The sequence below is a fragment of the Oncorhynchus masou genome, chromosome 33 (genome assembly GCF_036934945.1).
Source record: "Oncorhynchus masou masou isolate Uvic2021 chromosome 33, UVic_Omas_1.1, whole genome shotgun sequence".
Classification (NCBI taxonomy): domain Eukaryota; kingdom Metazoa; phylum Chordata; class Actinopteri; order Salmoniformes; family Salmonidae; genus Oncorhynchus; species Oncorhynchus masou.
The window spans coordinates 38,792,365-38,817,427 of record NC_088244.1 but is presented as its reverse complement, the minus strand read 5'-3'; the positions used below and the strand labels follow the sequence as shown (position 1 = coordinate 38,817,427).

The 25,063-nt window shown below is 41.7% G+C and overlaps 1 protein-coding gene across 1 annotated transcript in view; it reads left to right on the top strand.

Moving 5' to 3' along the window:
• The window catches only part of huwe1 (HECT, UBA and WWE domain containing E3 ubiquitin protein ligase 1), an 82,860-nt gene that overhangs the window by 10,298 nt on the left and 47,499 nt on the right, over positions 1-25,063 (top strand). The window contains 10 exon segments of the mRNA XM_064957626.1: positions 1,114-1,264; positions 1,504-1,631; positions 2,262-2,402; positions 3,453-3,573; positions 7,053-7,160; positions 7,337-7,438; positions 15,029-15,109; positions 16,795-16,901; positions 23,298-23,475; positions 24,672-24,763. Coding sequence (XP_064813698.1) covers positions 1,114-1,264; positions 1,504-1,631; positions 2,262-2,402; positions 3,453-3,573; positions 7,053-7,160; positions 7,337-7,438; positions 15,029-15,109; positions 16,795-16,901; positions 23,298-23,475; positions 24,672-24,763 — 1,209 coding nt within the window.

Genomic DNA, 25,063 nt, shown 5'->3' with positions numbered 1-25,063 from the left:
TAATCTCCCTTGATCTGGGGCTCCACGTAAGATCCCAACCCGTGGGGTCAAAATGATCACAAGAACGGTGAGAGAAAATCCCAGAACCACACGGGGGACCTAGTGAATGACCTGCAGAGAGCTGGGACCAAAGTAAGAAAGCCTACCATCAGTAACACACTACGCCGCCAGGGACTCAAATCCTGCAGTGCCAGACGTGTCCCCCTGCTTAAGCCAGTCCATGTCCAGGCCCGTCTGAAGCTTGCTAGAGAGCATTTGGATGATCCAGAAGAAGATTGGGAGAATGTCATATGGTCAGATGAAACCAAAATAAAGTTATATTTTGCTAAAAACTCAACTCGTTGTGTTTGGAGGACAAAGAATGCTGAGTTGCATCTAAAGAACACCATACCTACTGTGAAGCATGGGGGTGGAAACATCATGCTTTGTGGCTGTTTTTCTGCAAAGGGACCAGGACGACTGATCCGTGTAAAGGAAAGAATGAATGGGGCCATGTATCGTGAGATTTTGAGTGAAAACCTCCTTCCATCAGCAAGGGCATTGAAGATGAAACGTGGCTGGGTCTTTCAGCATGACAATGATTCCATGCACACCGCCCGGGCAATGAAGGAGTGGCTTCGTAAGAAGCATTTCAAGGTCCTGGAGTGGCCTAGCCAGTCTCCAGGTCTCAACCCCATAGAAAATCTTTGGAGGGAGTTGAAAGTACGTGTTGCCCAGCAACAGCCCCAAAACATCACTGTTCTAGAGGAGCTCTGCATGGAGGAATGGGCCAAAATACCAGCAACAGTGTGTGAACCTTGTGAAGATACAGAAAACGTTTGACCTCTGTCATTGCCAACAAAGGGTATATAACAAAGTATTGAGAAACTTTTGTTATTGACCAAATACTTATTTTCCACCATAATTTGCAAATTCATTAAAAATCCTACAATGTGATTTTCTGGATTTTTTTCTCTCATTTTGTCTGTCATAGTTGAAGTGTACCTATGATGAAAATTACAGACCTCATCTTTTTAAGTGGGAGAACTTAAACAATTGGTGGCTGACTAAATACTTTTTTGCCCCTCTGTATGTAATAGTCTTTTTCACGAGTCCTCCTGTCTCATTCAACAGGACATAAAGGCAGCGTCTTTACGCACCTTAACGTCCATTGTGCACCTTGAGAGGACACCCAAGCTGTCCAACATCATCGACTGCACCGGCACAGCCTCTTACCACGGCTTCCTGCCTGTCCTGGTGCGCAACTGCATACAGGCCATGATCGGTGAGTCACAGACATACTGTGGAATGTCTATTTTAGTTTTTTCTAGACCGTTCTGAAAGGAGATGCTAATACAGTTCTAGAGGAGATGTAGAATTAAGGTCATAGGTAGGGTGGGATTCTATCCTTAGCCAATTTAGGTGATGTGTGTTTGGGAGTTTCACCCTGCTCCTATTCTTGGCTTCACCGTTCAGGTGGAAGCAAGTCTCCTCTGTAACCTGTTTTTGTGGTTGTCTCCTCAGACCCTCTGATGGAGCCGTACCCGCACCAGTTTGCCACGGCGCTGTTCTCCTTCCTCTACCACCTGGCTAGTTACGACGCTGGGGGGGAGGCCCTGGTCTCCTGTGGGATGATGGAAGCCCTGCTCAAGGTAAAAATATATATTTGTCACATATACAACATATGCGCCCAATACAACAGGTGTAGACCTTACATTGAAATGCTTACTTACAAGCCCTTAACCAACAATGCAGTTTTAAGAAAAATGTAAACAGCAGGAGTAAAATAACAATAGCGAGGCTATATACAGGGGGTATAGAAGTCAATGTGCGGGGGCACCAGTTAGTTGAGGTATGTAGGTAGAGTTATTAAAGTGATGTTTAGATAATAACAGTAGCAGCTAGCAGCAGCGTAAAAGAGCAATGCAAATAGTCTGGCGTTTACTCACCAAGCAAACAATACATATCATTCTGCTGAGCTGGCCTGGTTTCACCAAGTATGTTTGATGGGCACACATTCTGTGCAGGTGTGAGACATTTTGAAGATCTATTGATTGGCACAGAATCTATGTCCGGTCCAGCATTCTGAATGGCTCACTCTGCAAAAAGGCTTTATGTGCAATAGGTACCCCAATTAAGATCACATTTAGCACGCTTTTTAGTGCAGAAGTAGAGGAGCTGAATTGTTTTCTAAAACCAGAATAGGCTTAATCTGGGTCTGGGAATCTGCCCCGTACTGTTTGTATGCAAACAGTCTTATCAACTGCCTACTTCTTCCTTAGGTGATCAAGTTCCTGGGGGACGAGCAGGACCAGATCACGTTTGTGACGCGTGCGGTCCGAGTGGTGGACCTCATCACCAATCTGGACATGGCAGCCTTCCAGTCACACACTGGCCTTACCATCTTCATCAGCAGGCTGGAGGTAGGGTAACACACACACACGAGGGATGGGCATTTGAAACAATTTCACGATTGAAATAATATTCTGAAATATTTTTTGATTTTCAGAGTTTAAATACATGTAAAAAAATATATAATATATATATTTTTTAAAAACTTTGACTGGATTGGTGCGTGACTTGAGAGAGGTGCTGCTCTGCTTGCTTGCAGCAGTGCGGGGAGGGGCAGGGACCGGTGTGTTTGACACAGGAGGGGGAGAGTGAGGGTAGCCATACAGACTCGCGCTCGCTAACCTACGGCATCTACACGTTTGTCTATCTATCATCCCATCTGGTAGAGCCGGTCTTTACTGCATCAAATCGATGTAAAGAAGCTAGCTGAGATAGCCAGCTATTTTGCTGTGCTTCTTGCCCTTGTCTACAACAACGCCGTTCTGATTAAACAGCCTACCTGATGGTTGCTTGTTGTACCCTACTCCTTCTCTTTTCGCTGACTTAATTCTGTAATTTTAAATTTCATTTTGCCTTGGTTAGAGCTCTTCTATGTTGCTTGCTGCACATAGAGCAACTGTCTGCTGTCACTTTGATTGGCTGACAATAACAAAGGCATGAACCTGTTGTAGGGATACGGTATGTCATTTTATGGGGTGCGTTGCGTCGACTATACACATCCCAAACACACACCGGCCTTAACATCTTTATCAGCAGGGGGCGTAGGGACATATATACAAGGCAGGGCATGCTCCTATGCCTATCTGTTGCCCCCAGCAAAAACCATTTATTATTTTCAATTGACATGTTGCACCTTCCAAGCCCCCTGGCTTCAGGGGCCTTTGTGCCCCACCCGGGGAATAATAATTATGTTATATAAATAACCTGGGAAAGACTGAGTGGGTGATGCACCTCACTTCCAAGGTCCCTGATGCAGAACTGGGGTCTGGCTACTCCGCTCAAAGTCACTGCTGAAAACAAACATGTGCCAAACTCCTGTACTCATTTACTCCCTTGCTCTCTCTCCTCCCTCTTTCTCCTTCCCTCTCACTCCCTTTTTTCCCCAATAATTCTCTCTGCAGCATGAGGTAGACCTGTCTAGGAAAGAGTGTCCTTTTGTCATCAAGCCAAAGATCCAGAGACCCAACTCTACCGTAGAATCTGAGGACATGGACACGGACATGGACGGCCAGTCAGAAAGCAGTAAGCTCTTTTTTTCTTCTATTGTTGTCAATAAACTGTTCCATATTTTTGGGTGTAGGTCTACATTTGTTCAGATTATAATAAGGGATCAACATGGCTATGAAACCCTGTGAAAGTAACTGCCCCTTCCACTGTATATCAAGGTCCTGTCCCCTTATATTTTGAATGGGCTTGACGATTATATAATAACATTTGTGAAAACGCGGCCATATAAGATGTTTTAACTCTCGTAAGAATGTTTCACATTGACTACACTGAACAAAAATATAAACACACAATGTAAAGTGTTAGTCCCATGTTTCGTGAGCTGGAATAAAAGATCCCAGAAATGTTCCATACTTACAAAAAAGCTTATTTCTCTCAAATAACCCCCTCATCAATCTACACACAATACCCCATAATGACAATGCAAAAAAAGATTTTTAGACATTTTTGCAAAAAAACTAAACTGAAATCACATTTACATAAGTATTCAGACCTTTTACTCAGTACTTTATTGATGCACCTTTGGTAGTGATTACAGCCTCAAGTCTTCTTGGGTATGATGCTACAAGGTTGGCACACCTCTATTTGGAGAGTTTCTCCCATTCTCTCAAGCTCTGTTAGGTTGGATGGGGAGCGTTGCTGCACAGCTTTTTTCAAGTCTCCAGAGATGTTCGATTGGTTTCAAGTCCGGGCTCTGGCTGGGCCACTCAAGGACATTGAGACTTGTCCCGAAGCCACTCCTGTGTTGTCTTGACAGTGTGCTTAGGGTCGTTGTCCTGTTGGGAGGTGAACCTTCGGCCCGGTCTGAAGTCCTGAGTGCTCTGGAGCAGGTTTTCATCAAGGATCTCTTTACAGTCGTGGCCAAATGTTTTGGGAATGACATAAATATTAATTTTTACAGTCTGCTGCCTCATTTTGTATGATGGCAATTTGCATATACTCCAGAATGTTATGAAGAGTGATCAGATTAATTGCAAAGTCCCTCTTTGCCATGCAAATGAGCTGAATCCCCAAAAAACATTTCGACTGCATTTCAGCCCTGCCACAAAAGGACCAGCTGACATCATGTCAGTGATACTCTCGTTAACACAGGTGTGAGTGTTGACGAGGACAAGGCTGGAGATCACTCTGTCATGCTGATTGAGTTCGAATAACAGACTGGAAGCTTCGAAAGGAGGTTGGAGCTTGGAATCATTGTTCTTCCTCTGTCATCCATGGTTACCTGCAAGGAAACGCGTGCCGTCATCATTGCTTTGCACAAAAGGGCTTCACAGGCAAGGATATTGCTGCCAGTAAGATTGCACCTAAATCAACCATTTATCGGATCATCAAGAACTTCAAGGAGAGAGGTTCAATTGTTGTGAAGAAGGCTTCAGGGTGCCCAAGACAGTCTAACATGCGCCAGGACCGCCTCCTAAAGTTGATTCAGCTGCAGGATCGGGGCACCACCAGTACAGAGCTTGCTCAGGAATGGCAGCAGGCAGGTGTGAGTGGATCTGCAAGCTCAGTGAGGCGAAGACTTTTGGAGGATGGCCTTGTGTCAAGAAGGGCAGCAAAGAATCCACTTCTCTCCAGGAAAAACATCAGGGACAGACTGCTATTCTGCAAAAGGTACAGGGATTGGACTACTGAGGACTGGGGTAAAGTCATTTTCTTTCATGAATCCCCTTTCCGGTTGTTTGGGGCATCTGGAAAAAAGCTTGTTCGCGGAAGACAAGGTGCGCGCTACCATCAGTCCTGTGTCATGCCAAAAGTAAAGCATCCTGAGACCATTCATGTGGGGTTGCTTCTCAGCCAAGGGAGTGGGCTCACTCACAATTTTGCCTAAGAACACAGCCATGAATAAAGAATGGTACCAACACATCCTCCGAGAGCAACTTCTCCCAACCGTCCAGGAACAGTTTGGTATTGAACAATGCCTTGTCCAGCATGATGGAGCACCTTGCCATAAGGCAAAAGTGTTAACTTAGTGGCTCTCAGAACAAAACATCAATATTTTGGGTCCATGGCCAGGAAACTCCCCAACACTTAATCCCATTGAGAACTTGGGTTGTGTCAATCCTCAAGAGGCGGGTGGACAAGCAAAAACCCTCAAATTCTGACAAACTCCAAGCATTGATTATGCAAGAATGGGCAGCCATCAGTCAGGATGTGGCCCAGAAGTTAATTGACAGCATGCCAGGGTGGATTGCAGAGGTCTTAAAAAGAAGAGTCAACACTGCAAATATTGACTCTGCATCAACTTCATGTAATTGTCAATAAAAACCTTTGACACTTATGAAATGCTTGTAATTATACTTCCGTATTCCATAGTAACATCTGACAAAAATATCTATAGACACTGAAGCTGCTAACTTTGTGGAAACTAATATTTGTGTCATTCTCAACTTTTGGCCACGACTGTACTTTGCTCAGTTCATCTTTCCCTCGATCCTGACTAGTCAACTAGTCCCTGCCGCTAAAAAACATCCCCACAGCATGATGCTGCTGCCACCATTCTTCACCATCGGTTTCCTCCAGGCGTGATACTTGTTTCTCATGGTCAGACTCCTTTCTGTGCCTTTTGGCAAACTCCAAGCGGGCTGTCATGTGGCTTCCGTCTGGTGGAGTGCTGCAGAGATGGTTGTCCATCACAAACAAGCATTTGTGTAAGAGTATTGATAGCTAGTTTTCAATGAGGAGACTCTCAGTTAGATAGCAAAGTTTTTCCAAAAAGATTATTTGTGTAGGACAAATCGCTCCGTTTTGTTTATCACGTTTGGGTAAGAAAAACCCCCCGAAAATTAATTCATTACAACGTGAACTTTTTTCCAAATTAACTCCATAATATCGACAAACATGGCAAACGTTGTTTAGAATCAATCCTCAAGGTGTTTTTCACATATCTATCGATGATAAATCATTCGTGGCAGTTGGCTTTCTCCTCTGAAGCAAATGCAAACGCGCATGGAGCTGGAGATTACGCAATTTCGGAGGAGGACACCGGGCGGACACCTGGTTAATGTAGTCTCTTATGGTCAATCTTCCAATGATATGCCTACAAATACGTCACAATGCTGCAGACACCTTGGGGGAAACGACAGAAAATGCAGGCTCATTCCTTGCGCATTCACAGCCATATAAGGAGACATTGGAACACAGCTCATTCAAAATCTGGACCATTTCCTGTATGATATTTCATCTTGGTTTCGCCTGTAGCATTAGTTCTGGGGCACTCACAGATAATATCTTTGCAGTTTTGGAAACGTCAGAGTTTTCTTTCCAAAGATGTCAATTACATGCATAGTCGCATCTTTTCGTGACAAAATATCTTGTTTTAAAACTGGAACGTTTTTTATCCAAAAATTAAGAGCGCCCCCTATCTCGAAGTTAAATGGCCTCAATTTACCCACTTCCATGTCTGCATTATGGTTGCTAATGTAGGTCCAGAGTTGGCGATGTGTCATGGCTGTTAGCTTTGTGTTGTGGCTGCTAACACTGTGTATTCCTAACAGTGTCAGAAGAGAGGATGGAGAGCAGCCCTGGTCCCTCAACTTCCTCTGGCTCCAGACCTGAGACCGATTCCAGAGGACTCAGCAACACTTCCAGCACGCCCCGTACAGGTACACAGACACACGCCATGGAACACGCATGCAACACTCGCAAAAACACACTCCCTCAGCTTAGGCTATCGCACACACACTCAAGCACGTACTGGGGAAGGCAAGGCAAGGCATGCACACACTCCATGTTGACCGTCTCCCACTTTGACCATCTCCCATGGTTTTTCTCCTTACAGGCGTCCAGTGTATTCCCCAGAGGGCCGCTCTGTTGAAGTCAATGTTAAACTTTTTAAAGAAAGCAATCCAGGACCCTGCCTTCTCTGATGGAATCCGCCACGGTGAGTGATCTATGATAACCACACTCTATAAAATGCATGATCAATGGAGATTCTCTAGACTTAAGCATCCTGCAGCTATTATTAAACTTTTGAAAAGCGATATCCCAAGTATAAATACAGTGAAGTACACACTAAAGGGTAAAAAATAATAATAATGGTTTGAGCAAAATAATGTTCTTTTGACAACAACTTCAAGGAGTTGGTCTGATGGAAATCAGTTACGTCATCGGCCTCCCCCTTGCTTGAGACTCAATAGAGAACAAAAGAGCAAAGGTCCATATGCTACTTATCATTTTATCTATAAATGGTCTGCCACAACAAGTGAAAAACGTTACACATTTTAGGTTTCCTCTGTAAAAGCCATTTGCCCAACAACGCGCTCATGGACAACGAGTCTCATTTCATACAAGCGCATTTGTTTTCCGTGTTTCTGCCTCCTCGATTACCTTTGACCTTTTTCAAAAGTAGGCATAGAGAGGACAGAGGAGTGGGCTAAATCTGTTGAGAATCTCCCATGGGCTCAGGAGTGCACACTACACAGACTCTAGCTAGCAAGCTAATCAATCCACAGCTGGTGTTAGCAAAGCGGACAAAGCCTATACAACTACCTCATCAGTCACTTCTATTTCAAGTCCTGTGGTTTGTATCGATATCGAGGAAACCTAGCTAGCTTTTGTTGACTGATAGTCGAGGTAACTAAGAACAAAAATATCAGGAATCGTGACAAACCACTCACGTTTGTGAAATAATCAGTCCGCATTAATTGCTGTTTATAGTAAAGTACTCTAGTAGTTCCGTAATGCTTTTCCAAATCCTTAATCCATCCACACTATTTAACTTGGTTAAGCGGCCACATGTGTAAAACCCAGATAGCCTACTAGCCCCAAGTGGAGTTAGTAGCTAATTTGAATATCCAAGTGTGAGCAGATTCCATTGGCTGAGCTGGCAAATCAGCTGTTGACTGGTATACGCCCACACCATTCTGTTTCCTGACAGGCCTGGCAGGGGAACAGAATCCCCTTAACATCCTTAATTATCTTTTCTTTTTCTTTTTTTGGAAGGAAATGTATTTCATTCATATTGTAGTCAATTATAGGTCATATTTCTAGAACTCTGGCCAGCTACTTTAAGCTATCTGGGGTAACTGGCCCTATATGATCATTGTAAGTCTTTTACCATACACTCTTATCCAGAGCAATTAGGGTTCAGTGCCATGGTCAAGGGCACATTGACAGATTTTTCAGCTCGGGATTTGAACCAGCGACCGTTTACTGGCTCAACGCTCTTAAACCAACCAAGATCTCAGCGATCACTGCCTCATTGCCTGCATCCGTAATGGGTCAGCGGTCAAACGACCCCCACTCATCACTGTAAAACGCTCCCTGAAACACTTCAGCGAGCAGGCCTTTCTAATCGACCTGGCCGGGGTATCCTGGAAGGATATTGATCTCATCCCGTCAGTAGAGGATGCCTGGATATTTTTTTTAAATGCCTTCCTAACCATCTTAAATAAACATGCCCCATTCAAGAAATTTAGAACCAGGAACAGATATAGCCATTGGTTCTCCCCAGACCTGACTGCCCTTAACCAACACAAAAACATCCTATGGCATTCTGCATTAGCATTGAACAGCCCCCGTGATATGCAGCTGTTCAGGGAAGCTAGAAACCATTATACACAGGCATTTAGAAAAGCCAAGGCTAGCTTTTTCAAGCAGAAATTTGCTTCCTGCAACACTAACTCAAAAAAGTTCTGGGACACTGTAAAGTCCATGGAGAATAAGAACACCTCCTCCCAGCTGCCCACTGCACTGAAGATAGGAAACACTGTCACCACTGATAAATCCACCATAATTGAGAATTTCAATAAGCATTTTTCTACGGCTGGCCATGCTTTCCACCTGGCTACTGCACCCCCCACAGCAACTCGCCCAAGCCTTCCCCATTTCTCCTTCTCCCAAATCCGTTCAGTTGATGTTCTGAAAGAGCTGCAAAATCTGGACCCCTACAAATCAGCCGGGCTAGACAATCTGGACCCTTTCTAAAATGATCTGCCGTAATTGTTGCCACCCCTATTACTAGCCTGTTCAACCTCTCTTTCGTGTCGTCTGAGATCCCCAAAGATTGGAAAGCAGCTGCGGTCATCCCCCTCTTCAAAGGGGGGGACACTCTTGACCCAAACTGCTACAGACCTATATCTATCCTACCATGCCTTTCTAAGGTCTTCGAAAGCCAACAAACAGATTACCGACCATTTCGAATCTCACCATACCTTCTCTGCTATGCAATCTGGTTTCAGAGCTGGTCATGGGTGCACCTCAGCCACGCTCAAGGTACTGAACGATATCTTAACCGCCATCGATAAGAAACATTACTGTGCAGCCGTGTTCATTGATCTGGCCAAGGCTTTCGACTCTGTCAATCACCACATCCTCATCGGCAGACTCGACAGCCTTGGTTTCTCAAATGATTGCCTCGCCTGGTTCACCAACTACTTCTCTGATAGAGTTCAGTGTGTCAAATCGGAGGGTCTGCTGTCCGGACCTCTGGCAGTCTCTATGGGTGTGCCACAGGGTTCAATTCTTGGACCGACTCTCTTCTCTGTATACATCAATGAGGTCGCTCTTGCTGCTGGTGAGTCTCTGATCCACCTCTACGCAGACGACACCATTCTGTATACTTCTGGCCCTTCTTTGGACACTGTGTTAACAACCCACACCCTCCAGGCAAGCTTCAATGCCATACAACTCTCCTTCCGTGGCCTCCAATTGCTCTTAAATACAAGTAAAACTAAATGCATGCTCTTCAACCGATCGCTACCCGCTCCTACCCGCCTGTCCAACATCACTACTCTGGACGGCTCTGATTTAGAATACGTGGACAACTACAAATACTTAGGTGTCTGGTTAGACTGTAAACTCTCCTTCCAGACCCATATCAAATATCTCCAATCCAAAGTTAAATCTAGAATTGGCTTCCTATTTCGCAACAAAGCATCCTTCACTCATGCTGCCAAACATACCCTTGTAAAACTGACCATCCTACCAATCCTCGACTTTGGCGATGTCATTTACAAAATAGTCTCCAATACCCTACTCAACAAATTGGATGCAGTCTATCACAGTGCAATCCGTTTTGTCACCAAAGCACCATATACTACCCACCATTGCGACCTGTACGCTCTCGTTGGCTGGCCCTCGCTTCATACTCGTCGCCAAACCCACTGGCTCCATGTCATCTACAAGACCCTGCTAGGTAAAGTCCCCCCTTATCTCAGCTCGCTGGTCACCATAGCATCTCCCACCTGTAGCACACGCTCCAGCAGGTATATCTCTCTAGTCACCCCCAAAACCAATTCTTTCTTTGGCCGCCTCTCCTTCCAGTTCTCTGCTGCCAATGACTGGAACGAACTACAAAAAGCACTGAAACTGGAAACACATCTCCCTCACTAGCTTTAAGCACCAACTGTCAGAGCAGCTCACAGATTACTGCACCTGTACATAGCCCACCTATATTTTAGCCCAAACAACTACCTCTTTCCCTACTGTATTTTATTTATTTATTTTTCTCCTTTGCACCCCATTATTTTTATTTCTACTTTGCACATTCTTCCATTGCAAATCTACCATTCCAGTGTTTTACTTGCTATTATTGTATTTACTTTGCCACCATGGCCTTTGTTTGCCTTTACCTCCCTTATCTCACCTCATTTGCTCACATCGTATATAGACTTGTTTACTGTATTATTGACTGTATGTTTGTTTTGCTCCATGTGTAACTCTGTTGTTGTATGTGTCGAACTGCTTTGCTTTATCTTGGCCAGGTCGCAATTGAAAATGAGAACTTGTTCTCAACTTGCCTACCTGGTTAAATAAAGGTGAAATAAATAAATAAAAACGCTAGGCTACCTGCCACCCTTAAGGGTTAAGGGGTTCTAATGCTGATTGTAGGAAATAGTGCTTCAACAAATTGAAGTGGAAGACTATTCATAACCATGAAGGCCATATCTGAATACAGTGCTTTCAGAAAGTGGGATTAAAATTGATTGATTTTAGAGAAATAAATCATTTGTTTCATTTTTTAAAACTTTTTATATAAACTTATCTTGATTAGATAAATATTCGCACCCCTGAGTCAAAACATTTTTGAAAAACCATTGGCAATGATTACAGCAATGAATCTTTTGGGTTGAGTCTCTAAGAGCTCAGCCAACTCTTTATAAACGTTTGGAAAAGATGTACTTTTTCACAGTAAACAAATTAACTGACTTTCAGTATGCTTATAGGGAAGGGCACTAAACATGTGCGTCACTTACACAAATGACTGATAATTGGCTGAAATAAATTGATATTAAGAAGATTGGGAGCGGTTTTGTTATAGTTCAGTTAGTGAGATTATTGATCTGCTGCTGATAAAATTTGTTATGACTTCTGCTATATCGTGGATCGAGAATGGCCTGTCTAGCAGAACAGTGGGTGTTCTTTAATGGAAGTATCTCCAACATAATCCAGGTAGTCGGGCATTCCCCACGGCAGCTGTCTAGGCCTTACTTTTTCAAACTTTACTAATGACCTGGCACTGAGTAAAGCCTTTGTCTATGTTTGCTAATGATTCAGCATTATACACGTCAACTACAACAACAAGTGAAATCACTGTGCCGCTTAAAAAAAGAGCTGCAGTCAGTGTTAGAATGGGTTGCAAGTAATAAGCTAGTCTGAAATATTTCAAAAACGAAAAGCATTTTATTTGGGACTTCATTCACAAAACCCTAAACCTCAAGTAAATCTTGTAATCAATACTGTGGAAGTTGAGGTCCCTAAGCTGCTTGCTGTAACCCTGAATTGTAAAAAATATTGATGCAAAGGTAGCTAAGATAAAGAGAGGTCTGTCTGTAATAAAGCTCTGCTCTGCTTTCTTGACATCGCTATCAGCAAAAATGGTCCTTCTGGCCCTTGTTTTCTCGCATCTGGATGACTGCCCAGTCCTATGGTCAAGTGCCACAGAGGGACATGGATAAATTACAGTGGGCCCAGAGCAGAATAGCTGGCCATTAACTGTACACTGAGTGCTAACATCAATAACATGCATGTCAGTCTCTCCTGGCTCAAAGTAGAGGAGAGATTGACTACGTCACTACTGTGTTGACATGTTGAAGCATTGAGCTGTCTGTTCAAACAACTTGCACACAGCTCAGACAACCATACATGCACCACGAGGCATGCCACCAGGGGTCTCTTCATCGTTCCCAGAACAGTCCAGAACAGAGACTAGGGAAACGCACAGGACTGCACAGAACTCTATTCCACATCAAGTAACTCATGCAAGCAGTAAAAACACCTTATGGAACACCGTGGACTGAAGAGAGAGACACAAACACATAATTTTGTGGTATTACAAATGTTTTCTTGTAGATAAGAGTGGTGTAAAAATGTTGTACGATGTACTTTTTTTTGTGTGATGTACACTGAATTAATATAAACGCAACAAGTGTTGGTCCCATGTTTCATGAGCTGAAATAAAAAATCCCAGAAATGTTCTATTCCAAGCTGATTTTGCACAAATGTCCACAAATTTGTTTACATCCGTTAGTGAGCATTACTCCTTAGCCAATATAATCCATCCACCTGGCAGGTGTGGCACATCAACAAGCTGATTTATTATTTTTTTTACCTTTATTTAACCAGGCAAGTCAGTTAAGAACAAATTCTTATTTTTTTAATGACGGCCTGGGAACAGTGGGTTAACTGCCTGTTCAGGGGCAGAACGACAGATTTGTACCTTGTCAGCTCGGGGGTTTGAACTCGCAACCTTCCGGTTACTAGTCCAACGCTCTAACCACTAGGCTGCCGCCCCAACAGCGTAAGTATACAGGTGCACCTTGTGCTCGGGACAATAAAAGGCCACCCTAAAATGTGCACTTTTGTCATACAACACAATGCCACAGATGTCTCAAGTTTTGAAGGGGTGTGTAGTTGGCATGCTGACTGCAGGAATGTCCACCAGAGCAATGAGTATTTCTATCTGTAATTAAAGCCCTTTTGTGGGGAGAAAATCATTCTGATTGGCTGGGCCAAGCTCCCCAGTTGGTGGGTCTGGCCCACCCATGGCTGCACCCCTCCCAAGTCATCTGAAAACCATAGATTAAGGCCTTATTTCAATTGACTGATTTCCTTGTATGAACTGTAACTCAGTAAAAGCTTTGAAATTGCGTTTTTATATTTTGTTCAGTATAATTGCCTTAATCTTGTTGGCACCCCAGGAAGTGTAGCTGCTACCTTGGCAGCAGGTACAAATACACATGCATGGTAGAATATATATAAAATATTTCTTCAAACCCTGTCAAGTTCTTTGTTGATCAATGATAGACAGCCAATTTCATGTCTTGCCATATTTGTATGCCCATTTCAGTCAAAACTGTAACGAGGCCTCTCGGTAACATTCAATTATGTCTTTTTTTTTTAAAGCAACTCCAGTGTAGATTTGGCCTTGTGTTTTAGGTTATTGTCCTGCTGAAAGGGGAGTTTGTCTCCCAGTGTCTGTTGGAAGCAGACTAAACAAGGTTTTCGTCTAGGATTTTTCTTGTGTATTTGTTTCTGGGGGTTTTTCAACAACAAAAAAGTTTCCTTGCCGTTGACAAGCATAACATGATTCAGCCACCATGCTTGAAAATATAAAGTGGTACTCAGTGATGTGCTGTTTGATTTGCCCCAAACATAATAAACATAAACATTCAGGACAAAAAGTTTATTGCTTTGCCACATTTTTTGCTGTGTGTTTTGGAATGTATTTTTCTGTACCGGTTTCCTCCTCCTTACTCTCTTTTAGGTTAGTATTTTGGAGTAACTACAGGGTTGTTGATCCTTCCTTAGGAGAACTATCACAGCCATTAACTGTTTTTTAAATCACCATTGGCGTCATGGTGAAATCCCTGAGCGGTTTCCTTCCTCTCCGGCAACCGAGTTGGGAAGGATGCCTGTATCTTTGTCGTGACTTGTGTATTGATATAACATCCGAAGCCTAATTTAATAACTTCACCGCACTCGAAGGGATATTCGGTGTCTGCTTTTTTGTTTTTTGTATATCTATCAATCGGTGCCCTTCTTTGGAAGCCATTGGAAATCCTCCCTGGTTTTTGTGCTTGAATCTGTGCTTGAATTTCACTATTCGATTACGAGACCTTAAAGATAATTTTGTGTGTGGGGTACAGAGATGGGGTGTTAATTTAAAAAAAAACATGTTATTGAACACAGAATGAGTCCATGCAACTTGTGATTTTTACACTTGAGCTTAATTAGGCTTGCCATAACAAAGGGATTGACTCAAGACATTTCTGCTTTCATTTTTAAATGATTTCTTATTTCTAAAAATCAATTCCACATTGACATTGGGTATTGTGTGTAGGTCAATGACACAATCTCATTTTAATCCATTTTTAAATTCAGGCTGTAACACAGCAAAATGTGGAAAAAGTCAACTGGTGTGAACACTTTCTGAGGGCACTGTATATATTCCATGATGTATGATTGTATGAATACCCCCTAGACACAGCCTGACTAACCGTCCTGTCTCTGTATGGACTCTATTCTCCAGTCATGGACGGGTCCTTGCCTACCTCACTCAAGCACATCATCAGTAATGCCGAGTACTATGGACCTTCTCTCTTCCTACTGGGTGAGTACTCAGTTCACACGTTCTTGAGTGATATTCAGTGTAGAGGTCTACCGATTAATCGGCATGGCCCATTTTTAATTAGGGCCGATTTCAAATTTTCATAACAATCGGTAATCATCATCTCTGGACACTGATTATGGTCGATTACATTGCACTCCATGAGGAGACTGCATGGCAGGCTGACCACCTGTTTCACGAGTGCAGCAAGGAGCCAAGGTAAGTTGCTAGCTAGCATTAAACTTATCTTAAAAAAAACAATCTTAACATAATCGCTAGTTAACTGCACATGGTTTATATTACTAGTTTAACTAGCTTGTCCTGCATTGCATATAATCAATGTGGTGCCTGTTCATTTATCATCGAATCACAGCCTACATTGCCAAACGGGGGATGATTTGTGAAGTGCATTTGTGAAAAAAGCGCAATCGTTGCACAAATGTACCTAACCATAAACACCAATGCCTTCTCTTAAAATCAATACAAGGAGCATGCACGAGTATATATTTTTTAAACCTGCATATTTAGTTAAGAGATTCATGTTAGCAGGCAATATTAACCAGGGAAATTGTGTCACTTCTCTTGCATTCTGTGCATTCTGTGTATATGCAGCAGTTTGGGCCGCCTGACTCGTTGCGAACTGTGTGAAGATAATTTCTTCCTAACAAAGACCGTAATTAATTAGCCAGAATTTTACATTATGACATAACATTGAAGGTTGTGCAATGTAACAGCAATATTTAGACTTAGGGTTGACACCTGTTCAATAAAATACGGAACGGTTAAATATTTCACTGAAAGAATAAACTTTTTGTTTCCGGATTTGACCATATTAATGACCAAAGGCTTGTATTTCTGTGTGTTTATTATGATTAAGTCTGATTTTGATATTTGACAGAGCAGTCTGACTGAGCGGTGGTAGGCAGCAGCAGGCTCGTAAGCATTCATTGAAACAGCACTTTACTGCGTTTGCGAGCAGCTCTTAGCCATGCTTGAAGCACAGCGCTGTTTATGACTTCAAGCCTATCAACTCCCGAGATTAGGCTTGCATTACTAAAGTGCCTATAAGAACATCCAATAGTCCAAAGGTATATGAAATACAAATGCAATAAGAGAGAAATTGTCATATTCCTTTAACTACAAGCTAAAACCTCTTACTTGGGAATATTGAAGACTCATGTTAAAAAGAACCACGAGATTTCATATCTTCTGAGCAAGGAACTTAAACGTTAGTTAGCTTTTTTTTTTACATGGTACATATTGCACTTTTACTTCTCCAACACGGTTTTTGCATTATTTAAACCAAATTGAACATGTTTCATGATGCATTTGAGACTAAGTTGATTTTATTTATGTATTATATTAAGTTAAAATAAAAATGTTCATTCAGTATTGTTGTAATTATCATTATTACATATATAAATAAAATCGGCCGATTAATCGGTATCTGCTTTTTTTGGTCCTCCAGTAATCGGTATCGGCGTTGAAAAATCATAATTGGTTGACCTCTACTTTGTTTTAGATGTATTAGATTGCATAGTATGCTTACTAATTTCACTTGAGAATTCTCCCAAGTCCATCAAATCATATGCCATTTTGATGTTAAGCGAAAAGGAATGGTGTAAATTGTCTGTCAGTTTTTGGTCTGATTTAAAACGTTCTCCCTCCGTCTCCTCTCTCCTCCACAGCAACGGAGGTGGTGACAGTGTTTGTGTTCCAGGAGCCGTCTCTGCTCTCCTCCCTGCAGGATAACGGTCTGACTGATGTCATGCTGCATGCCCTGCTCATCAAAGACGTGAGTCCAACAGCACTCCCTCCCCTCTCGGCTCACCCCGCTTTCAGACACGAGTGGCAAAAACCCTTTCTGCAAGTGAAGGTGTTAATATAATGTTTCTCCCCCTCCTGTATTTGGAAGAATTTAAACCAATCTAAACAGATCACTGTCCAACATTTTTCTGGTTGGCTGGATGAAAGCGGAACATGTCAACAGGAGTGTAGAAAATAAAGCAGTGCAGAAAAGGAACTCAAAACGGAATAGGAACGTCCACTCTCCATGGTCTTCAATGCAGGTTCGCATTGATAATTGCGGGGAGCGTTTTTTGCCGCTAGTGTCTGAATGCGGGGTCACTCTCTCTCCTCTCTCTCCCTCATTTTGATTGCCCACCGGATCCCCCCCCTCATTTCCTCTCATTGCTCCCTCCTGTCCACCCCTCTCTTCTTCTACACATGTTTAAATGTCACATTTTCTTTTAGAGCAGGGTCATGCATAAACGGCAGTACAGCCAGTGCGCCTTCATTAGCTAGTCTTCAGTGTTGTCTGTAAGTACATTGAGTAGCCAGCCAGGGAATTCCGGTCCGGGTGTTTGATGAACTAGCTCTATTCTTGTGACCTCTGGTACATTGTAATGTATTGATTCCATCCAAAATACACAGCTATATTATTGAATACTCTTTAACGACTTTACCTCCCAGATTGATAAAATTAGTTGTGGTGTTGAGTAGGAAGATGTGACTTTGCAATTAAAATGACTGAAAATGTATGAATTCAGTGTATTATTGGCCTATATGATCAGATCTATTTTCTAAGTACGATAATCTTTTTAACATTAAACCGGTCTTATGAGATTCAAATCATATTTACAGTTTTACTGCAAGATATGAATTGCCACAATTGTTTGTTCTTCAAATTCTGTATTTTATTGGCTCTGCTGCTGTGGACACTTAGAGTAAGTGGCGTCAGGTAGCCTATTGGTTAGAGCGTTGAGCCAGTAACCGAAAGGTTGCTAGATGGATTCCCCGAGCTGACAAGGTAAAAATCTGTCGTTCTGCCACCGATCAAGGCAGTTAACCCATTGTTCCTAGGCCGTCATTGTAAATAAGAATTTGTTCTTAATTAACTGACTTGCCTAATTAAATAAGGAAATTAATGTAATTTTGTAAATTGGATGAACTGTCCCTTTAACCTGAAGGGGCTGCAGGTTCCCAACTGGGAACACCCCCCCCCTCCCCCCCCCTTCAGCCCAAACGGTGGCGCAGGGAAAGCAAAAATATTCTTACAAATATTTAACCTCCACACATTAACAAGTCCAATAGCTTAAAATGAAAGATACACACCTTGTTCATCTACCCAGCATGTCAGAATTTTAAAATGTTTTACAGCGAAAACATAGCACATATTTATGTTAAACCACCACTAGGAAAGCATACAATATGTAGCCACATTGCTATGCAAAATAGCACAATCACAAACGCAGGATTAAAAGAAAAATAGTTCACTAACCTTTTGAAAATCTTCATCAGATGACAGTAATAGCACATGTTACACAGTACATTTATGTTTTTTTCAATAATATGCAATTTATATCCATAAATCTCCGTTTACATTGAGCCATGTTCAAAAAATGCAGCAGAAATGTCCGGAGAAATTATAAATAGCTCCGGCAGCTAACGCCAGATAACAGCAATAAACATCATAAACTTTGACTAAATATACATGTTCTACATATATTTAGAAAAATACACTTCTTCTTAATGCAAACGCTGTGTTACATTTATTTTTAACGTTACATAATTCGTTCACTATTCAATAATCTGAGACGGCGCTCAGGCATTAGCATTATTTCTCTACAATGTTGGATTCGACAAAAATACAATTTTATAACATAAATATTCCCTTACCTTTGATGGTCTTCGACAAGAATGTCGTGGAAGGAGTTATACTTACCTAATATAACGTTTGGTTGCTGTTGGTGTGTCTTTGTATTAGCAAACGCTAACATCTTCAGGTGAATTACCCCAAAAAGGACTTCTGATCACGAAAATTGCGCATCAAAACTTCAAATTTACATATTATATGTCGACTAAACTGGTCAAACTAAGTGCAGAATCCAGCTTTAGGATGTTTTTAACGTACAAAACAATTGACGATTAAATCAAACATAACGAACTCTCCTCAAGCAAGCTGGGGGAAAAAAGACCCTTTTCACAGAGCGCGCACCTGAAAACTCGTGACACCTCAGTATTTTGCCCGCCAAGCAGTCAAAGCTCGTGCTATTTTCTCCGTTCCACGTCTCATTGAAAGACGAGAGCGCGCTGAAGAAATAGAAACTGTTCCCAGATCCGTAGCTGGTTGGGAAGGGTGGGGGCGATGACGTCAAAGTTGGAGCAACTTTCTTAGGAGAGAGAGAGAGTTTGGGAGAATGGCTGCCCTGTGAGTTCTGCTTTACATACAGACATAATTCGAACGGTTTTAGAAGCTTTAGAGTGTTTTCTATTCAATAATAATTTTTATATGCATATATTAGCAATTTTTGACTTTTTTTTTTTAGTTTACTTTGGGCACACAATTCATCCAAAGGGGGCAGTATTGTCCCGAGCCTTACTGTTTTCACTGTCAATCAGTCGTTGTGGGTGTGATTGTCAGAGGAGGGGGACGGATATAATGAGGCAGGTGTTAAATATGGGCTTTGCTACACAGAAGGAAGCAGTTGACTACTCCATTGTCTACATTTGAATCAAATCAGTAGGTTTTATCAATATATTTAATACCGTAGAAGTATATTTTATAACTTTCAATCTGTTTTAATTTATATTATGGAATGAGGCTCTGTCTCCAGTACCTAGTGTTCCTGCAGTGATGATCTTCATTGAATGTTTTCCTAAATTATCTGCAGATAATCGCCAATAAGCAATAGTAGCCCACCAGTATGCAAATTAGGGAGCCAAATGAACGGCTCTCACCAATACGATTCGGTTATTTCCAAAAGAGCTGTTCGTTCGCAAACAACCCAACCCATCAGTAGGCTACACTGACGAGTCACTTGAGCAGTCCTTGTCAAGTTTCGACATGTGCTTCAAATTAGAGGTCGGCCGATTATGATTTTAACACCGATACCGATTATTGGAGGACTAAAACAAAATCCGATGCAGATTTTTTTTTTTTGTAATGACAATTACAACAATACTGAATGAGCACTTGTTTTAACTTAATATAATACATCAATAAATAATGAAACATGTTCAATTTGGTTTAAATAATGCAAAGTGTTGGAGAAGAAAGTAAAAGTGCAATATGTGCTATGTAAGAAAGCTAACGTTTCAGTTCCTTGCTCAGAACATGAGAACATATGAAAGCTGGTGGTTCCTTTTAACATGAGTCTTCAATATTCCCAGGTAAGAAGTTTTATGTTGTAATTATTATAGGAATTATAGGACTATTTCTCTCTCTACCGTTTGTATTTCATTAACCTTTGACTATTGGATGTTCTTATAGGCACTTTAGTATTGCCAGTATAACAGTATAGGGTTATACAGTAACAGCACATCAGTAACACGAGCCTAATCTCGGGAGTTGATAGGCTTGAAGTCATAAACAGCGCAATGCTTGACGCACAATGAAGAGCTGCTGGCAAAACGCACGAAAGTGCTGTTTGAATGAATGCTTATGAGCCTGCTGCTGCCTACTACTGCTCAGTCAGACTGCTCTATCAAATCAGACTTAGTTATAACATAATAACACACAGAATACGTGCCTTAGGTCATTAATATGGTAGAATCTGGAAAATATTATCTCGAAAACAAGACTTTTATTCTTTCAGTGAAATACGGAACCGTTTCGTATTTTATCTAAGGGGTGGCATCCATTAGTCTAAATATTCCTGTTACATTACACAACTTTCAATGTTATGTCATAATTACGTAAAATTCTGGCAAATTAGGTGGCCCAAACTGTTGCATATACACTGACAATTTCACCTGGTTAATATTGCCTGCTAACCTGTATTTCTTTTAGCTAAATAAGCAGGTTTAAAAATACATCTGTGTATTGATTTTAAGAAAGGCATTGATGTTCATGGTTAGGTACACATTGGAGCAACGATACGCACCGCATCGATTATATGCAACGCAGGACACGCTAGATAAAACTAGTAATCAACCATGTGTAGTTAACTAGTGATTATGATTGACTGACTTTTTATATGTTTAATGCTAGCGAGCAACATACCGTGGCTTACAGCATTCGCGTAACAGGCAGTCTCCTCGTGGAGTGCAATGAGAGGCAGGTGGTTAGCGCGTTGGATGATAACTGTAAGGTTGCAAGATTGAATCCCCCGAGCTGACACGGTGAAAATCTGTCGTTCTGCCCCTGAACGAGACAGTTAACCCACCGTTCCTAGGCCATTGAAAATAACAATGTGTTCTTAACTGACTTGCCTAGTTAAATAAGGATTAAATCAAGGTGTAAAAAAATAAATAATTTAACGGCCAAATCGGTGTCCAAAAATACCGATTTCCAATTTGTTATGAAAACTTGAAATCGGCCCCAATTAATCGGCCATTCCGATTAATCGGTCGACTTCTACTTCAAATCCTAGGAAAATACAAATGAGATCTTGAATTTACTTGTCCCTATTCAATGCTGTGGAAGCATAACTACATTGTATTTATGAATAGCAAAGGGATATAGGAGATGGACTTTATTCTGTCAGTTCGACATCTTTTTTAAACTTGTCAACGCGCTGTTCGGTCGTCAATCAAAGCATAGTAAATAGCCTATGAACCCGTATTCCATGGCTGGCTATTTAGGCCTATGAAACATGCGAAAGAAAATAAAAGAATGCGCAACAAAACAATAATTGGGCCTAAGTGGATTTCACCTCATTGTTAACACCAAGTGCCTTTTACGAAAGTATTCACACCCCTTGACTGAATTTAAAACATTTAGATTTTGTGATACTGGCTTGCGCACAATACCCCATAATGCCAAAATGGAATTGTTAAAAACAAGAAATACATATTAATAAAAAATGAAAGGCTCATTAATGTCTTGTCAAGTATTCAACATTTACTAAAACATTTAGTTTAATGGCTGTTATGGGAGAATTGAGGATGGATCAACATTGTAGTTACTCCACAATAACCTAAATGACAGAATGAAAAGTAGAAGGCCTGTACAGAATACATTTTTCCCAAAACATGCATCCTGTTTGAATCAAAGCACTGTATAAAAAAATTTAAAAAAATGTGGCAGGGAAATGTGCTTCATCCTGAATACAAAGTGTTATGTTTGGGGCACAAACAACAGGTCACTGAGTACCACTATATATGTTTTCAATCATGGTGGTGGCTGCATCATGTTATGGGTATGTTTGTCATCGGCAAGGACTAGGGTTTAAAAAAAAAAAAGAAAAAAGAAATGGAATAGAGCTAAGCACAGTCGAAAACCTGGTCATCTGCTTTCCAACAGTCACTGGAAGACAAATTCACCTTTCAGCAGGACAATAACCTAATTAATCAATTAGGCACAAGGGGGTGTGGTATCTGGCCAATATACCACGGCTAAGGACTGTTCTTCGGCGCGATGCAAAGTGGAGCTCTTATGGACTTACCCATAAAGACTGCCAAAGGAGATTCTAACGTGTTGACTCAGGGTTGTGAGTACTTAATGTAAATGAGATATTTCTTCATCAATAGATTTTCAAAAATGTCTTACCCTGTTTTTTGTGTATTGTGTGTAAATGGGTGAGAGGATTTTTTTAAAATCCATTTGGAATTAAGTCTGTAAAACCACAATGCGCAATAAGTCAAGGGCTATGAATAGTTTATGAAGGCACTGTACATTACATGGGGTGTGTAAATTCACTCAGGAGACTCAACATGCTCTCCCTCCTCCGTGAAAGAAATTCAACCGCAGCCAACCACAGCGCACAAAAATAACACATGTATAGAGAGGCGGGACAGACAGCAGACTGACAAACCAGCAGTGTTTCCCTGTCGAAGCTCGCTTTGCGACTGACGGGCGCCTGTCCTATCAATAGATCACTAGAAGATGAATATTGTTCATTCCAGCGGGATAAGGCGATAGACTTTTCTTCACATAGCCCTCCCTCCCTCTCCAACTTCACTCATTCCTCTCTTCCGCATCTCCTCCTCCTTTCTGCCACACAGCATTACATGAAACGGTCATTCTCCCTCATTGGTTTCACCTCTCCTCCCTCACTCTTTCCTTCTGTTCTCCCCCCACTCCTGATTGCCTTTACGTTTTGATTCCCTGCGCCTCCCCCTACCCTCCTTCCCAGTCCCTCTCCTCCTAGTTGTTCCCTACCCCTCGCCACTCTGTCTCTCACTCTCTCCCTCCCCTTTTTCTCTCTCTTTCTCCCTTTTCTCTCTCTCACAGTCTCTCTCTCTGCAGGTCCCGGCCACCCGGGAGGTGCTTGGTTCTCTCCCTAACGTGTTCAGTGCCCTGTGCCTGAACGCGCGAGGCCTGCACTCCTTCGTCCAATGCCAGCCTTTTGAGCGCCTCTTCAAGGTGCTTCTGTCACCTGACTACCTGCCTGCCATGAGACGACGCCGCAGCTCTGACCCTCTGGGTGAGTGTAGGGGATGTGGGTGTGTTTTAGGAATCTAGTATGGTGAGACTTTTTGAGAGGACTCTGTGAACTTAACCTCTAGCGTCGAGCATAACACAACGTTAACTATTCATGAAAATCGCAAATGAAATGAAATAAATATATTGGCTCACAAGCTTAGCTTTTTGTTAACAACACTGTCATCTCAGATTTTCAAAATATGCTTTTCAACCATAGCTTCACAAGCATTTGTGAAAGAGTATTGATAGCTAGCATAGCATTAAGCCTAGCACTCAGCAGGCAACATTTTCACAAAAACAAGAAAAGCATTCAAATAAAATCATTTACCTTTGAAGAACTTCGGATGTTTTCAATGAGGAGACTCTCAGTTAGATAGCAAATGTTCAGTTTTTCAAAAAAGATTATTTGTGTAGGAGAAATCGCTCCGTTTTGTTCATCACGTTTGGCTAAGAAAAAAAAAGAAAAATTCAGTTATTACAACGCCAAACTTTTTTCCAAATTAACTCCATAATATCGACAGAAACATGGCAAACGTTGTTTAGAATCAATCCTCAAGGTGTTTTTCACATATCTATTCGATGATAAATCATTTATGGCAGTTGCCTTTCTCCTCTGAACCAAATGGAAAAGTGGACGCAGCTGGAGATAATAATTTCGACGGAGGACACCAAGCGGACACCTGGTAAATGTAGTCTCTTGTGGTCAATCTTCCAATGATATGCCTACAAATACGTCACAATGCTGCAGACACCTTGGGGAAACGACAGAAAGTGTTGGCTCATTCCTGGCGCATTCACAGCCATATAAGGAGACATTGGAACACAGCACATTCAAAATCTGGGGAATTTCCTGTATGAAATTTCATCTTGGTTTCGCCTGTAGCATTAGTTCTGTGGCACTCACAGACAATATCTTTGCAGTTTTGGAAACATCAGTGTTTTCTTTCCAACGCTGTCAATTATATGCATAGTCGAGCATCTTTTCGTGACAAAATATCTTGTTTAAAACGGCAACGTTTTTTTATCCAAAAATTAAAAGAGCGTCCCCTATATCGAAGAAGTTAAAGGAACACTATTCACTGTTGAAAAAAACAGGTGTGTGTGTTCAAGTTATGTTGTATGGTGACACATTACACTGTTGATTCTGATGAGATTGTCTGTCTGTATGTAACCGTTCTAATGTGTGTGTTTCTACAGGAGACACGGCATCCAACCTGGGCAGTGCTGTGGATGAACTGATGAGACACCAACCCACTCTGAAGACTGACGCCACTACTGCCATCATCAAGGTGGGTTCACAATCTGAAATTATCAGCAGCATTGATCAGGGATGGGCACGAGTACTCAATTTGAGCTTAAGTACCGACAGACTTTCAAAGTCTGATGTTTGTTGTATGTCAAGTGCAATGAAAATGGGTTCATGACCAGAACAACTGTTGGCATACCGCTCACTTTTTTCCCTCAGCCCCATTTCACGGTACTCGAGTTCTCAAAATGATTTTCGTGGATACTCCGACACAGGAACTCTTAAATGTCCTACTCTACCATTGATCATGTCTAGACTAGTTTTACCTCACATTATGACTTCA